The 17,213-nt window shown below is 35.6% G+C and overlaps 1 protein-coding gene across 2 annotated transcripts in view; it reads left to right on the top strand.

Moving 5' to 3' along the window:
• The window catches only part of COL21A1 (collagen type XXI alpha 1 chain), a 180,355-nt gene that overhangs the window by 59,142 nt on the left and 104,000 nt on the right, over positions 1–17,213 (top strand). The window contains exons 4-9 of one of the 2 annotated variants that reach the window (XM_077769075.1): positions 9,010–9,178; positions 9,277–9,493; positions 12,020–12,193; positions 13,245–13,322; positions 14,983–14,991; positions 15,301–15,384. In XM_077769075.1, coding sequence (XP_077625201.1) covers positions 9,010–9,178; positions 9,277–9,493; positions 12,020–12,193; positions 13,245–13,322; positions 14,983–14,991; positions 15,301–15,384 — 731 coding nt within the window. Of the gene's footprint in view, positions 1–9,009; positions 9,179–9,276; positions 9,494–12,019; positions 12,194–13,244; positions 13,323–14,982; positions 14,992–15,300; positions 15,385–17,213 lie in introns of those variants that run through there. The other variant, XM_077769073.1, reaches the window with a different exon arrangement.

Below are 17,213 nucleotides of genomic sequence, written 5' to 3'. Positions count from 1 at the left end.
ATAGGATCGTGTTTCCCTGTTTCTTTGTGTATCTTATAGCTTTGTTTTAGGATCCACACATTTGAAAAAAAAATAGTCATCCCTCTCAGTCTTTACCAATTGGCTTTGTACAGGGAAGTCCCTCATTAGTTAGTTTGTCTAGAGATTTGAGGGGATATCTGAAGTGTTTTTATGGAGGGATGCCATTTCTTTGGGCCTGAGGGAGCGGTTTCTTAATTAGAGAGGCTTGATATTTTTTCCCCAAGAGCTCATAATCTCTCACTTACTTTGGTATCTGCTTGTACCTCTTTAAGTTTCCTAGCTCTGTAACCATAAGCTTCCCCACCTTGTTCTCAGTGGGCATTAAGCATCCAAAGTATTTTGGTTCCCTGTCATCATCCTTAGGCAAGACAAATATCATTTCCTCAGGCAGCCCTTGGAAAAGCTAGAGTGCTGAATATATGCTGCACTCTTTTCTCTTTCTCCAGGGGTAGAAGATTCCAGCGGTATGTTTTCTCTTGATTATGCTGAGCCATGCTAGCCTTAAAAAGCTCCCTTTTCCAACCTGCAACTAACTCTTTATTTTCAGCATTTTCCAGGTATCTAAATGATTCTGGTTCCTTCAGTGCTCCAAATGAGGTGAGACTGAAACCTGTCTCTTGGGAAGCCCCCTGGAAGCATGCTTCAGTCTTCTTTTTTCCACCCAAGGACAATATCACAACCTAGGGCTTTCTCTCCTGACACTTACTTGTACAGGCTTGGGGGAAGGAATGTTGTGGATACAGTGTAATTACTCATATTACTTGTTTCAGTGAGTCTGTTCTTAGCTTTGTGTTCACCTGGAGTATTTCAACTTCCCAACCGAAATCTGGAGTTTCAAAAACAGTTTTTGTCTGTTTATTATTGTTAAATCAGCGTGTCATGGGGGGATGTGGGCTGGGACTTGCTATTCCTCCATCTTGGTGACATCACTCTTCTGTTTCTTTTTTGAGTAAATCAGGTTCCTTAGGTGTCTTTAAAGGCATCCAGCAGCCTGTAGCTTGAATTACTGGGTTTTAGAAGCCATATTTTAATTTAGGTATGTTGAGCTTGACTATGCACAGGTTCAGGTAAAGAACGGTCTCTCAAAAACTACTTGTGTATTCTTACAGTTCTATTTCCTGCTGTCTTGTCTTTTGGATGCTGAAGGAAATTTATCTATTTTTTATAACAGTATATGATGTTGACTTGCTCAAATTGGGCCAGAGGCCAGAGGTCAGGAGATAATTAACTATACATCTTCAGGCTATCTTCTTTGAGTGAGAGAGAGAGAGAGACAGACAGACAGACGGAAAGAGAGTGCCTGGTTGAGTGGAACTTTGGTATCTTTCATGGCATAAAACTTAGAGGCTCTTTTCCTGCTGGTGCTTTCAACCATAATGCACTTTAACTTGGAATGATGTTTAGGACATCTGAATTTCTTTTCCTCCCATCAAAAGCTACTCATACTTTGTATAATTGCTCTTTACTTAGAGATTGTTGGACAATTTAATTATCTAATTCAAACCTTACAGTGCTTTGTAATAGTGGCCTAATACATTAATTTATCCTACTCCTATAATTCTACCTGTATTTCATTAGAAGTCACAGAGGTTAAGGGTACACATATCAACAACAATCATGGCCAGAACAACTGAGATGTTTTTGGAGGTGACCAGTATTTTAGTTTTATGATTTCATAACATATATGTGGTTAACTTTTCTGTTCTCCTATAAAACTGATTCACTTCCATTCTTCCTCTTTACTTTTGGTACACATATAGTATGAATTTCCAGTCACTGAGGTGTGGCAGGGGGCATGGGGGATAGGAGCTGGGATAAAGTTTGGTGGATAGGAAAGGATTGAGTACAATATTCCATAAACTCTCAACAAACATTCAGGGTAATCACTTTTTATTCTATATGTAGATTACAAGGATTTGAACCTAATCTCAGTGGAAGGGAACTTATATTGCAAGGGACTTAGGGTATATCCAAAAATAAGAATTTTCCATTTAATTAGGCAAGAGCTATGTTTGCTACAAATAAACACAATAAGTATATAGTTCATGTGAGAAATGATGTTTGATTATTCATTGGAAAAGTAGAATGATTATGGAATGATTTAGAAAATACACAAATTATAGCATATAAATCTTGCTGTTAGTGTTTATGATTAGATCTAGATGCAGTTGTATGAGTTAATTATGACTAGGAAAGGAATGAGTGAAATATTCAGAATAATTTTCATTAGGAATGTTTAAAGCTTGTATGGATAGCCAATTCTACTCTCTTGTCTTTTTCTCTGAAATATCATGTATAATCTCTGTCACCTAATTGCATATTTCATTTTCATAACAACTCCATCCTTTTAAAGTAGCAGTAGACATGCTAGTAGAGGTAAAAAATTAGTATAACAACTTGGGGGAAAAGCTTGTGGTACCATCTACTAGAGTAAAGCATAAGGATCCCCTATGAAACAACAGTTCTACTCCCAGATATCTGACTACAAGAAATAAGTTCATATGCTTACCAAAAGACATCTACAAGAATGTCCATAGCAGCTTTATTAAAAATAGTCAAGAACTGTAAACAACTGAAATGATTGCCCTCACAAAAATGGATAAATACATCATAATACACTATAGTTCATATAGTGGCATACTACACAACAAAAAAGAACAAGCCACCATTAGGTGCAACAACATGGATAACCCCACAGATATTTGCTGAGCATGAAAAGTCAAGTAAAGGAATATATTTTATGGCTTATTTATATTAAGTTCAAGAATAGACAAAGCTCACCAATGATGATAGAAATCCTAACAGTGGTGGCCTCTGGTAGTGGCGGTTATTGTCTGTGAATGAATGTGAGGTAACTTTCTAAGGTGTTAGATGTGTTCTTTGTCTTGCCTGGGTACTAGCTATATAAGCATGTAAGCACGTGCCAGTTGATGTACAGTTGAAATTAGGGCATTTTATTGAATGCAGATTGTACCTTAATAAGAACACTTAAAAAACAAAACAAAACTCTGCACAATGTCTGTTGAAGTAAAACACTATCTCCTGATTTTTTTTTTTTTTTTTTTTTTTTTATCATGAACCTGAGTCTATATGATTATATGGTGGTCCAGCCCAGTCTCTGGAGTTAGACTCAGATCTAGGTTTGATTCCTGACTTTGTCACCATCACTTTCTTGAAGTGTGCTTTTGAGTTAAATGACAGCTCCAAGTTTGGTGATACAGGCTACATTTTATGAACACTAATATCAGTATAAAGGAAAAACATCAGGGACATGTTAAGATGCCTGGATGTCTGTTTAAAGAAAAAACTGTGTGTACGTTAAAATGATACATGACTGTAGTATCTTAAGAAAGCTCTGCCAAATTAAAATGAAAAAGAAAAGGGTTAAAGAATGAGGTAAAGGAATTATACACATACTATTGTCTGGGTATGTGTAAAGATAAAACACACTACCTTTTCTCCATCTATAGTATTCAAGCAGGGACAACAAAAAATTTCCTTACATTACATAATCAGTGCTTTTACAGTGAAAAATGGCAAAACCAGATGAAGTTATTTGTGTGAGTTTGTAAGACTTTCAAGTTATACTTCCCTTAACTCTCTCTTAAGTAAAAACTGATTTTTATTTTTTGTATTTTTCCTATTGTTAAAAACAATATATTCTGTGATCAATGAGGCTACTTAATGGTGCAAAAGATTCTGACTTGCCTGATTTGTTCACAAGTTACACTAAGGAGTAATAGGAGTCTCTTGTTCCCATTGACTTCCCACTGAAGTCTGTACTTACTGTGTCCCATTGCCTGCCAGCCATGCATCTGACAGACAACCTCCTTAGATGAAGAACTGTTGACTCTAAATCAACCTAGATTTCAAGACCGTGGGATTACTTCCTGTTAATGAGAATAAAATTATTCAATCTGTAATGAGAAAAGAAATTGTATGATGATGGGGCTATCTTCTTTCCCACTTAACTAATCTTTAGTAAGAGGATCTGTGCTTCTATAATTTATTTTGATTTTGCTATTTCATTATATTTTTAATATGATGTGGTGAAGTCTAAGTTATCACTACCTTGGTACTAAATTGAAACAATGATGACTGTACTTCCTTTTGATGAGCCTGTGCGTGATATTAGAGTACATGATGGTATAATAGACGTTCAGAAAGGCAAATGTATTAAATTGCCACTGAATACCACTGAGGGAGGAGTGTGTATCAATTGGACATACATTCATGTTTGTCTTATCATTAAAACCAAGTTCAGTCCAAGAAGTCTGAAAAGTTGGCTTGTACAAATCTGGACCAGAGGCCCCGTAGGCAACTCTGTTTTGTTGGACTATCAAGTGTGGATCAATAAAATTACTTTTGGTTCCTGACCACAGATCTTAATAGAATTCCTTTGCTCTGAATAAAATATTTGACTTCTGGAGAGGGGCAACATATAAACATTGTCATTAGATAGACACTTAGAAAGTAGGCCAGATATGTTCTGGAATAATGTTCATCAGTGTTCCTGTGATACTAACTTAGAGCTGGAAAAGTGTAGTTGGAATTTGGTTGCTCTCTTGAGACTCAAGATGTATATAGGTTGTGTGTCCTTGTCTATGGCAGACTTTTAAATAAAACATATTTTTATGACCTTAGTAACCCTGTATTACTTATATTACGAAGCCCTGAGATTTAATAGAAAATTAAATATTTTTTCTGTGTTCCATGGGTCATTTAACAATTTTTTTTGGTTTGAGTATAGTTGACATATGTTACATTAGTGTCAGGTGTACAACATAGAGATAGGAAAAGTTGATACATTAAATTATGCTCACCACAAGCCTATCTATCCTTTGCCATCATGTGACACTATTAAAATATGATTAGCTATGTCTCCCACCCCTTTTACCTGTATTGACCATCTCCCCACCTCCCTCTCCTCTGGCAGTCATTAATTTGTCCTCTGTAAACACAGGTCTGATTCTGCCTTTTGTTTGTTTCTATATTCGTTGTTTGTTTGTTTTAGATTCCACGTGTGAGTGAAATAATACTGTACTTTTCTTTGACTTAGTTCCCTTAGCATACTACCCTTTAGGTCCATTTATGTTGTTACAAATGGTATGATTTCGTCCTTTTTTATGGCTGTGTAATATTCCTGTGTGTGTGTGTGTGTGTGTGTGTGTGTGTGTGTGTGTGTGTGACATTTTCATTATCCATTCATCTATCAGTGGACATTTAGGTTGCTTTAATATCTTGGCTGTTGTAAACAGTGCTGCACCAAAATAGGGCTGCATCTGATCTTTTTGAATTCATATTTTGGGTTTTTTGGCTAACTACCCATTGGAAGAATTATTGGATCATATGGCATTTTTATTTTTAATTTTTAAAGTAATCTTCATACTGTTTTTGCATAATGGCTGCACCAATTTATCTTGTACTCTACATTGTTCCTTACCAACACTTGTTATTTCCTGTGTTTTTTATTTTAGTCATTCTGACAGGTGTAAGATGATACCTCATTGAGGTTTTGATTTGTCTTTCCTTGATGACTAGTGGTACTGAGCATCTTTTCATGTGTCTGTATGCCTTCTTTAGAAAAAATGTTCATTTATGTCCTTTGTCTGTTTTTTAATTGGTTTCTTTGGTGTTGAGTTTTATAAGTTCTGTATAAATTTTGGATATTAACCCCTTTTATTGTATATATCATTTGCAAATATCTTCTCCCGATCTAAAATAAACCCAAAGTGGATTAAAGATTTAAATATGAGATTTGAACCCATAAAATTGCCAGCAGAGAGTACAATCAGTGGTGTCTCTTATATCAGTGATGGCAACATTTTTCTAGATAATTATCTCCAAAGGCAAGGGAATCAAAAGCAAAAATGAAGCCATCTAAACTGAAAAGCAGACATTGCCAGACCCCAGTGTTTAAAATAAATAATACTTGCTCATCCCAGAAAGCATTCCTTTTCTGAATACTCTGAATATTTAAGTGTCAAATGAAATTTGGGGCGCCTGGGTGTCTCAGTTGGGTAAGCGTCCGACTTCGGCTCAGGTCCGACAACTCAGATCTCGCAGTTCCTGGGTTCAAGCCCTGCGTCAGGCTCTGACAGCTAGCTCAGAGCCTGGAGCCTGCTTCAGATTCTGTATGTCCCCCTCTCTCTGACTCTTCCCTGCTTACGCTGTCTCTCTCTCTCTCAGAAATAAATAAAACACTAAAAAAAATTTTAGAAATGAAATTAAAACTGTGTAGCTGGTGTAGGAAATCATTTGTGAAGTTAGGTCTTCTGTTTTGTTTACCCTTGTTCCTGAATGCAGTCCTTTAAAATAACTTGGTATGTCTAGATTGTTCTTATTACTTATTGTAGGTGTTATAGCAAGCTCCCAACCGAGTCTCTCTTAGCATTTGATTTTCCTCATATTTAGAAATATAAGTTCCAAGTTTTAGTTATTTCCAGTGTTTGTACAGCTCTCTGGATGTGGTTTATATACTTATGCATACATTCCTTTTTTCTACACAGTGGGGGAAATTATTTCCCTATATTTTCCCTGAAGTTTGTGCAGAAATTGTTGGTTGCTCCATACATAAAATGATTACTCCATATATAAAATGTAGCATTTTATGTATAGAAGCTTCCTTTAACACTTTCCTATCACTAGGTATATATAAACATAAAGCCGGTATTGGAGCATCTTAACTATCTTTTTTCAGTTCCCATAAACTGAAAGGATATCTTACTGTTCTCCTTACAGATGAACAAATTGGGAAGAAAATTACCTTCAAGAAAATATAATTAAATAAATTTTTCCCAAGGAGATGTGCTAGGTAGTAATGACAACATGACTATATTGTACATTCTTGATTTCACAAGCCATGTCACACTGTTCCCCATAAAATTTTGGGGAGCACAATACAGTGTAAAGGACTGTTATAGCAAAAGGATGAACACAATACTTGCTTTATCCCCTGCCCTTGCAGGCCATTTTGGAGTTACAAAGCACTTTCACATGCATCACATTTGCTCCTCAGGTAAACCCTGTGAAGGAGATCATTATTCCCACTTCACAGATGATAATACAGAGGTTCAGGAGAAGTTAAGAGAGAGGCTAAAGTCTAAACCCAAGGTTCTTGTCTGAAGTCTGAGATCTTTATCTAATATCTTAGAATTTCTCATTTGTAAAGCAAATCAAAGGAGCAATTCAGATCTGAATATTCTCATGATGTAATGTTTCACACATTTTCATTCCAGTGGAACTTCTTTCTTTCATAGTTTTAAATCAAATGCATCTGAAGTGAGGCTTCATATATTGTTCTGTACACCTCCGCCCACTACCTGCCAAAAGAGAATCCCTGGATCATGACAGGGATTATTTAATTTGATTAATTGTTTTATGATTTAAACTCTAGAATATGGTGTTATTAGGAATACATTACCTGCTGCTCATGTTTTCCTGTAGAGGGACTTTAGCTAGACTAACTCTTCTGACCTCCCCTTCATCCTTTTTTAGCTCCTTACTGGTGAATGAGAAGATCAGTTTTCAGATTAGTGAGTTTGTTAAAAGTATCTGTCATGGTTGACCTTCAGTTTTCTTCTCCTTGAATCAGTGAGCCTGGGGAGCTAGTGAGTTCTCGTTTCCTCTCTAGCCCATGTGTGAGCTTGGTGGGCAGACCCTGCTGCTGAGGTGGGATAGGGAGTAAGTCAGCCCTGCTGGTACGGGGTGGGGGGTTAATCATGGTGTGCAGTCTCGTGAAGCTCACTGGATCACACCTCTAACCACATTTGTTTGTCTCATTCCTTTATTCCCCATAAGTTAGCTCCAAGCTTACCAGAGAAAGAAGGATGTAATTCATTGGGTCACTTCAAAACTCAAAGCCTGAAGAGAAAAAATGTCCCTCCTTTTCCAGGAATACTTTTAAGTTTATTTATATGAACCCTTTGTTTTATTTCCAATATTCTGTGGTATAAGTTATGATTGTATGTGTTAGGCTCATAAAATCCATCTCATTACTTTTTATTGTATTATAAATAGGATACTTTTCCCCTCTGCTTAATGTTGTGTAAAAGTGATTATCCTAAAGTATGTTTAGTGGAGTTCTTGTTTTATTTTGTTAGCTGCTCTATAAAATGTGAGCAATCATGCTCAATATGTATGTTATATGAGGACTTTGGAAGAATCTGAAAATATTGCAACATATCTACAGTAGAACAGTGTAATTGCATTTCAACAATGTAAAAATTTCCACATAATTTTAGATACTATTTTCCCAGCAAAAAACATGCTATATTTTTATAATTTATATAGAGGATTGTATACTACAAATCTTAATGATTTTTCTTAAGGAAATAGTTTTTAGTTACAAATAATGGTTAAGATAATAGTATAATTAATAATAGGTGAGGTATAGGCCCATTTTGAGTACTTCCATGAACTGAAAAGACCCACAGTTTTTTCCAGAGGAATAGAAGCAATGCTCTTTGACCTGTGGAATTATCAACTGCTTAAATTGGAAAGAATATTATGAATGACACATAATTTTTTACCCATGAAATGCTGGGAATGCAAGAACGGAATCCTAGTTCATCTTCTAGCTGCAAGAAATTTAAGTTATGCAAGGTCATGTGACAAGTTAACGGCAAATACTGGATTGAGGCCCGTGAATGTCTTTCCGGTCTTCTCCTACCCCACTGGTATCAGGTTGCCTCATGTTCAAAATAGTGAATTAAAAGTATCAGCATATTGTTGTTCTTAAAATGGTACATTGGCAAATGTTTCTCTCGTATTTCTGTTCTACATTTATCCCCTTTAGGGGGAAAAAGACATTTGAGACTTCAAATGCCAAAAACACTCCTGCATGTCTTCTCAGAAAACGCATTTACGTACATTTGTGTGCATACGTAGATTTTATTATTTTTTCTAATGTTTCTCCTTTGATATATTTTCTTTGTCGAAGTAATCCATGACTAATCAACATTTATTGCTTTTGCTTTGGATTTTTAGAATCTGTTTGTCCAACACGAATTCCAGTAGCAGCTCGTGATGAGAAAGGGTTTGATATTCTCTTAGGCTTGGGAGTAAAGAAAAAGGTTAAGAAAAGAATCCCGCTTTCACCAACAAAGATAAAAGGATATGAAGTAACATCAAAAGTTGACTTATCAGAATTCACAAGGTAAACGTTATGTGTTGATCTGACTTTTTTTTTTTTTTTTGTATGTCTGTAGATATGTTGAGAGTTCTTTAAGCTTATTCATTTTCTTCTTTTTCTAGCAATGTTTTTCCGGAAGGTCTTCCTCCATCATATGTATTTGTTTCTACTCAGAGATTTAAGGTCAAGAAAATGTGGGATTTGTGGAGAATTTTAACCATTGACGGAAGGCCACAAATAGCAGTTACCTTAAATGGTGTGGATAAAACATTACTGTTCACAACAACCAGCATAATTAATGGCTCACAGGTGGTGACCTTCGCTGACCCCCAAGTTAAGGTAAAGATGCCTGGGTATGATTTTGGTGGTATTCATGGGGGATCATCAGCCAGTTTGTGTTGGAGGAAGAGAGCCACAATTTTAACATGGCTGAAAAGATATTGACTTTATAATTTAATGTTGTAAATGCAACAAATGAAGGAAACATGTTTCCTTTTTTATTAAAAATTTTTAATGTTTATTTTTATTTGAGAGAGAGAGGGAGAGAGCGCGCAAGTGGGGGAGGAGCAGAGAAATGGAGACAGAATCCGAAGCAGGCTCTAGGGCTCTGAGCTGTGAGACGTGGGGCTCAAACTCACCAGGAGTGCGATCATGATCTGAGCTGAGGTCAGACACTGAAGCCTCAACCGACTAAGGCACCCAGGTGCCCCAAAGGAAAATTATTTCTTAAATGGACCTAAGGGGTGGGGGTAACTCACATTTTTTGAGTGCCTGCTACTAGATGCCCTGAACATTTAATTATAATCTCTGCCCAAGGAAGAAGGTATTGCTCTCATTTTACAGACCAAAAAAAGAAAAAAAAAAGTTTCAGGGATATTAAGTCCCACCTCAAAATAACAAAATAAAACAGCTAGTGAGTGGTGACATCAGGAATTGAAGTTAAGTCTTCTCAGTTTCAAAGTCTGGTTGGTTGGTCTAACACTGCCATGTCCTACAAAATGCTGAGATAAAGACATTTGTTAGAACATCAAATGCAGGTAGATAATGGATGCAGAATTCACGTTTATTGGGAGGAAAATTTGTTTCCCCGAAAGGAAATTTTTATACTTAATACAATTGATAAGCTAAAAATAGTATTTTCCAAGTCAAAAGTGTTCAGAATCTAGATGCAATGATAAACAGTTATGTTTTGGTCATTATTATGATAGTCTAATAGTATATTATATAATTTAGGAAATGTATAAGGTTGTATATGAAATTATGCAACTGTGCAATTTCATTTGGTAAGCAGATTACATTTTTAAAAACTTTGTCTATTTTTATTAAAGACAATATGCTAAGTTCTGTGAGAAATCACAAATGAATAAGGCATATTTCACAACTCGAAGGAACTTATTTATAATGGAAGATTGAAGGCCTCTGTTAGGAGTACTAAGTATTAGTGGAGTGTTGAGGGAAAAGTAGATTTTAATACAAAATGTGGACAAGTCTTCTTAATGAGATGCTTTTTGGATTGGACCTTGAAGAATTAATAGGATTTTGATGAAGAGAGCTAAGGATATATAAGTCAGTGGGCTCAGTTATAGTAATATGCAGGGTTTTTATTTAAAGAGTAGAAAGTGGTGTCCCCTATGTTTGCAGTATAAGATACTTGAAAGAAAAAGCTAACAAGTGTGAACTCAATTTGTGGGGACCTGGAAACCATACAAGGGGTTTTGGACTTCATTCAGTGGATGACAGGATTTCATCCAAAAGTTTTGATCATTGGTATGCCATGGTCAAAGCAGCTCTCTTGTCTCCTTTTTCTTTCATAAAGAATACCTCCATTTCTTTTCTGGAATTGGTGTAGGTCCTGGGTATCCAGAAATTAATGAGAAATGAATTCTCTGATGAAATTCTAGTGAGAGAGATTAATTGTAGTAGAGGTATGAAGAATGGCTTAGAGTGGGAAGAATTAGAGATGTGTTTGAAAATTATTCAGATAAAGCAAGGTATCCATGAACCTAAATGATGGCAATGAGAGTGGAAATGGAGAAGTGAATTAGAGTCATATTTAAGAGAAATATTTGGTAGAACTTTGCATCTGGTTATTATTGCAACTGAGGGGAGGGCAAGAGGTAAAGACACTTGTTGCAGTTTAGAAACTGAGGATAGTATTAACTGAAAGGAAGAAGGTTTTGGGGATAGTTCAAGTTCATTTTGCTTACACATTTTCTCAGGCTGATTGTGAAATATCCTGGTTAAATTATACTAGTCAGTATTAGAATTATAGGTCCCATATGTAGGAAAGAGGTCCAGGCTGTTGATGTAGATATGGAACTTATCCCATAGAAGTAAGTAATTGTCTTCCAGAAGTGGATAAGATAATCAAAGTGGAGAATAAAAAGGGTCAATGACAGGTGTGTGGGAATGACCTCATCCAAAGGCAGGTGAGGAAGAGGAGCCTTCGAAGAAACAGAATGAGCAAACGGAGAAGAAGAAATGAAGATGATCAACGTGGTTTGAATCATGGAAGTTGAATGAGGATATCAAGGAAGATGGAGTAGTTAAGGCTACAAAGTTACAATGAAGCAAATAGGATGAGGAATGGGAGAAGCCATTTGGATTCAGAGAATAGGGTCTTATTTGTGAGCTTGAGGGAGTTGCTTCAGGAAATTGATACATCTTATATATAATGGAAAATGGGGATTAATAAATTAATTGGTGGGTAGCATTTGAGGTCCAGCTTGGGTCAACGTGAATGAGTATATAGTACAGCCATTCTGTGTGGTATGGATTTGTGTCTGGCAGCAAAGGAATGGGACCAAGGGAAATGAAAGATTGTTAGGATTTTATTCATGACTCTTCCATACTTTCTTCCTGTAGACATTATTTGATGAAGGCTGGCATCAAATCCGTCTCTTAGTAACAGAACAAGATGTAACTCTGTATATCGATGATCAAGAAATTGAAAACAAGCCCTTACATCCAGTTTTAGGGATTTTCATCAGTGGGCAAACTCAAATTGGAAAGTACACTGGAAAAGAAGAAACTGTTCAGGTGGGTAAACAATGATATGCTTTTTTCATTGTATAAAGTGGAACTTTTGCTGTCCTTTATGATAGTATTCATTACATTTAACTGTATTTCACTTAGTTATTAATTCCTTTAAGACACTTAAAATGTATGCGGTTTATTAGTGAAATGTTGTGTTTGAGTGTGTGTATGAAAATGCAAAATTAGACTTAATAGGTTTCATAGGAATTCTTAGAAAAGCGTTCCTTTGGGTTCAGGGTAGAAGTCTACATTCTTATGAAATATTTTCATATTTCCCAGGAGATGCATAGATTAAATAATGAATTTGGAAAGGAGAATGTAAGATTAGAGCTGTGCATGGGGGTTATAAAATTTCTTTTCAGCTCTGAGGATACAATAAGATGAATGCATCTTGGTGTTCTTTCTTCTTAAAACTAGTTTTTGATATTTTTGAAGCTGGAGTATCTATCTGTGGTTTGAGAAGTGTGTGTATAAAAGATACCCATTTTTTGAAAAATGTTTTATTTCAAAATGTGTATCTTTCCCACTGTGTTTCTATTAAGGGAAGACTTTCACATCCTAGTTACACACATGGTCTCTCTATATTAATGCTACATGTCAAATTGCAGTAAATATTTAAATAGGAACAGGTGTTTGGCCTACTCGTCACATAACACTCCATGCCATCAACTAAATCTCTGAAACTAAAGATGACTTCTTAAGCTCACTCTATTGTAATCAGAAATGTTGGAGAGATTTAGGATAAACACAGAAAGTCTGGGAAAGCTTTTAAGCGTCCTAGAAAATGCTCTCTAGCTCTTAATACAGAGATAATAAAAAAGCTCCATTGGGTTTTTGAAGGACATCAGAGATTTGTTTTCAGTGTTAGAGTTTTCCTTATGAATTATATTGCATCACATCTTTAAACTGTATGTTAAGTATTCAGATGTAGTGCTTTTATGTTTTAGCTAAGTGCTGTGATTTAAGCCTTGTATAACAGCTAATGTATTTGGGTTGCTCTTATTAAGCCATTAGTTTGTGCCTTAATTTTAACTTGATTGGGTTTTGTTCCTAGTTTGATGTCCAGAAGTTGCGAATCTACTGTGACCCAGAACAGAACAACAGAGAGACAGCATGCGAGATTCCTGGATTTGTGAGTAGGATGGATTATTTCCCCCCAAGTGTTGCTTCAGTACTTTCAGAGCAATAAATAAATGGCAGATAATCTCTAAGCCTTAATTTAATGTACGGAGTTAATTTGTTTGTTAATTGTCAGTGCAAATAAAGTTACATCAATTAAAACATTTTGAGATTCATAGTTGAAATAAAATTATAATGTATCTCTGTGCACATATGAATAAGAGCACAGGAAGTACTTTTTTCACATCTCAGCGTGTGATATTTTCAGTACTCAAGTGAAGCAGGGCTGGGCCTGCTCTAGAAAGACATAGGATTCTTTGTCTGAAAATCTGGAATCTAAAATAGATTTCTATCCTTCATTAAGTGTGTGGACAGAGTACCCTACACATAGGAAGTGATTCATTTTCTTGTTCATCAGCAAATTTTCTCAAACCATAAGGAAGATACATGTTTCTTTTTGTTGTTACCGAAGTATGTATGCTCCTGGTGTGTGTGTATGTGTGTGTGTGTGTGTGTGTGTGTGTGTGTGTGTGTGTGTGTGTGTAATCAATCCCTCTCCTTGGGCCAAGAAAAAAAAAAGACATTTTTGTAATGCAATTAAGGCAGAATATTGTGAAAATTTGCAGTGTAGATTCCCAGAGACATTTGAGCTCATGCTATAGTTCTTTCGGTTTGTAAAGTCAGACTGTCATTATCTCCTTTTTTCCTATCAAACTGAATAATCTACAAATCCACATGTTCTGAAAACTTGAGGCCGTGGAGCAGTATCTGTAAAGGATCTGTAATAAAATCAAACATGGAACGTTTTAGAAATAATTCATTCTTGATTTTTTAGAGAGGTAGTTTAAACACTGTAACTTTTATTTTAGAAACTTATAACTTAGAATATGAATCTCTAATCTCTCCTAAAAGTACTAATAAGCGATTGCATTTTGAGAGTACATTTTATATACTTATTTATTGATATTTCTGCATTGATGTGATGACCATTACCATTACCCTCCCACATCATGAAAACACAAGATTAGATGGCAGATTTTCAGTCTTCACATCCACTTTTGTGTGTGTTTGTCTCTTTCATTACTCTCAGGCGTGAGTTCATGAGGCTTGTTTAACTTTTCATCTTTATTCCCACTTTCTCATTTTCTGATGGAATTTATTATTGCTTGGAAAGATTATTAACCTATTTAAAATCATGTGTTATTCAGTAAGAAACATACTGTTGAGTCAGAAGGTCTTCTAAAGTAAAATGCATAAAATTTAATGCATGGAATTTGTTACTTACTCAGATGTGTTTTGGCTTTTTCCTCTGGTGCTTAAATGATTTCCAGAAAGTTCAAGGGGCCATATAAATCTCACTCTGAGGTACCTTTGCTCCTGAGTGGCCATTATACCAAGCAATTGTGGCATTTTCATTTATTCCTTTCACTTGTCATTGTTGTTCATTTCCTTACTTTATCCTACTGTAAATGTTGTCATAACATGTATAAATAAGTAATTTTTTTAAGGAGAATTGCAAGCAAATGTTTTAGCTCTTGCCTGTTTGGACAGTTCATGTTTCTGGAACCTGGACAATGAAATATCTGTAAATTAGGAAGACAATTTAGAAATTTAAAAGCGTCTTTTAAAACCCACTTTTTTTTCCTTTCTTTATTTTTTTTTTTTCCTTCTAGAATGGCGAGGTAGGCCTGGAAACTGTTATTCTCCTTAAGGTAGTGTTTGTACTGTGGGACTGTTTAGCTTCCTTCCATCAACTGTAAGTATTTTAGACAAATAGAATTCATTTTTATGTTGTTTGAGTGTATTTTGTTTTCACAGCTTTTTGTGATTCAGAATTTCTTACTGGATTGGGCTCAATAACATGGGAAAGTCCACGTGAGATACCTGTACCGTTTTGCACAGACATGCAGACGCGTACACATACCTGTGTACACATGCATATGTGTGTGTTTTCCCACGTTTGTTGTTTATTTCCATTTTTGTCTTTGTAGTGCCTCAACGGTCCCAGTGATGTAGGCTCTACTCCAGCTCCCTGTGTTTGTCCTCCGGGAAAACCAGGACTGCAAGGCCCCAAAGTGAGTACTGCCTAACCTGCTTTTCTTGTTAAAACCCACAAACTGAAGAGCTGAGCAAATGCACAAAATTCCTAGGCACCACTGACTCTTTATTGAAATTTCTACCTAATGTCTTTGAGCAGTTAAACCTGACTTTTAATGATTTTTTTTAAAAAGCATATTCTAATCTATAATTGCCTTTGAACCTAGAACTGATACCCGTAGCCCACAGTGAGAGAGAGTATATTAGTTTGTTTGCTGGTTTACCTGTTTGTTTTTTTTTTCTCAAAGACTGCAAGAACCGTACCTCCTTATAACCTAAAAATGAAGAAAGGGCATTTGTTGAGATGTGTTTTCAATTCTCAGTTTGTCAAAATGATTTTCAGATAGGAGGCACCTGAGTGGCTCAGTTGGTTAAGTGTCGGCTTCGGCTCAGGTCAAGATCTCACGTTTTGTGAGTTTGATCCCTGTGTCTGGTTCTGTGCTGACAGCTCAGAGCCTGGAGCCTGCTTTGGATTCTGTGTCTCCCTCTCTCTGCCCTCTCTGCCCCTCCCCCACTCATACTCTTTTTCTCTCTCTCTCTCTCTCAAAAATAAATATTAAAAAATTTTTTGGGGGTGCACCTGGGTGGCTCAGTTGGTTAAGTGTCCAACTTTGGCTCAGGTCATGATCTCGCAGTTTGTGGGCTCTAGCCCCGCGTGGGGTTCTGTGCTGACAGCTCAGAGCCTGGAGCCTGTTTCAGATTCTGTGTCTCCCTCTCTCTTTTCCCCTCCCTTGCTTGCACTCTGCATCTCTCTGTCTCAAAAATAAATAAACATTAAAAAATTTTTTTAATAAAAATGACTTTCAGAAAGAAAAATGAAGTAGAAATATTAAAATTGACTTCAACATTATGTTTGAGATCTATTTCTAAAAAACAGGCATATAGAGATTTATTAATTTTACTTAATTAAGTGATAATTACTTTGGGAGAGTATATCTATTAGTGACATTCATATATGCACATGTTCCAGTCGCATATATTGATTTATGTGTGTATATATGTTAATTGTGTGTATGTCTATATAAACATATATGTGTTTGCATATTATACATTTTCACTTGATTGGAGCCATGATGTGCATATCATTTCATAACTAGTTACTTTTCATATAATTAAATATCCTGAGTATGTTTCTATGCTATTAAATATGAATGATTAAGTTTAAGTTGATACTTAATTGTGGCATCACTTAGACCCAGCCTGATACTGAGATGTTAAGTGGTTTGTCTACTTTATGTGAATCTTATTCATTTAATATTATTTTAAAATATCACTTAAATAAAAATAATGTCTAACTTGGAAGCAGGTATGATTCCCTAGCCAAAAGGAATGATTTGTGTGATCACTTATTGCCTGAGGTGACCAAGCACTAAATATGGCTCATAATGTTCATTTCGATGGAATTTCCTTACTGTTTTAGTCACCATCACTGAAAATTTTAGCTTTTAAACTGCTGATCTAATTTAATTCTTCCTATCTTTTATGCATGTTTCTCCTGTCCATTTTTATGTGATAGCTTGTGACACACTTCAGGCCTAGCATTAAAATCAAGAAACAAATGTAATTTAAGAAATAAAAGTACACATTCACTAATTCATTTAAAGAAAATGTATTTGGTTTGGAATTTTACTTCAGCATATTATAAACAATTTATTTTTAAAACTATTTTAAGATTGTATTTAGGAAAGTTAATCCAAGTGTTCTTTAGTTAAAGTAACTGCATGTTATTTAGGGTGCCTTGACATAAAGGGTAAGATACTCCTAGGATAACATACCTTGTAAGACAACTTGGTGTGATCTGCTAGCA

Source organism: Crocuta crocuta, unplaced genomic scaffold (assembly GCF_008692635.1).
Source record: "Crocuta crocuta isolate KB4526 unplaced genomic scaffold, BGI_CrCroc_1.0 scaffold205, whole genome shotgun sequence".
Taxonomy (NCBI): Eukaryota; Metazoa; Chordata; class Mammalia; order Carnivora; family Hyaenidae; genus Crocuta; species Crocuta crocuta.
Note: the sequence above shows the minus strand (reverse complement) of the source record. Positions and strands in the feature narration are given on the sequence as shown.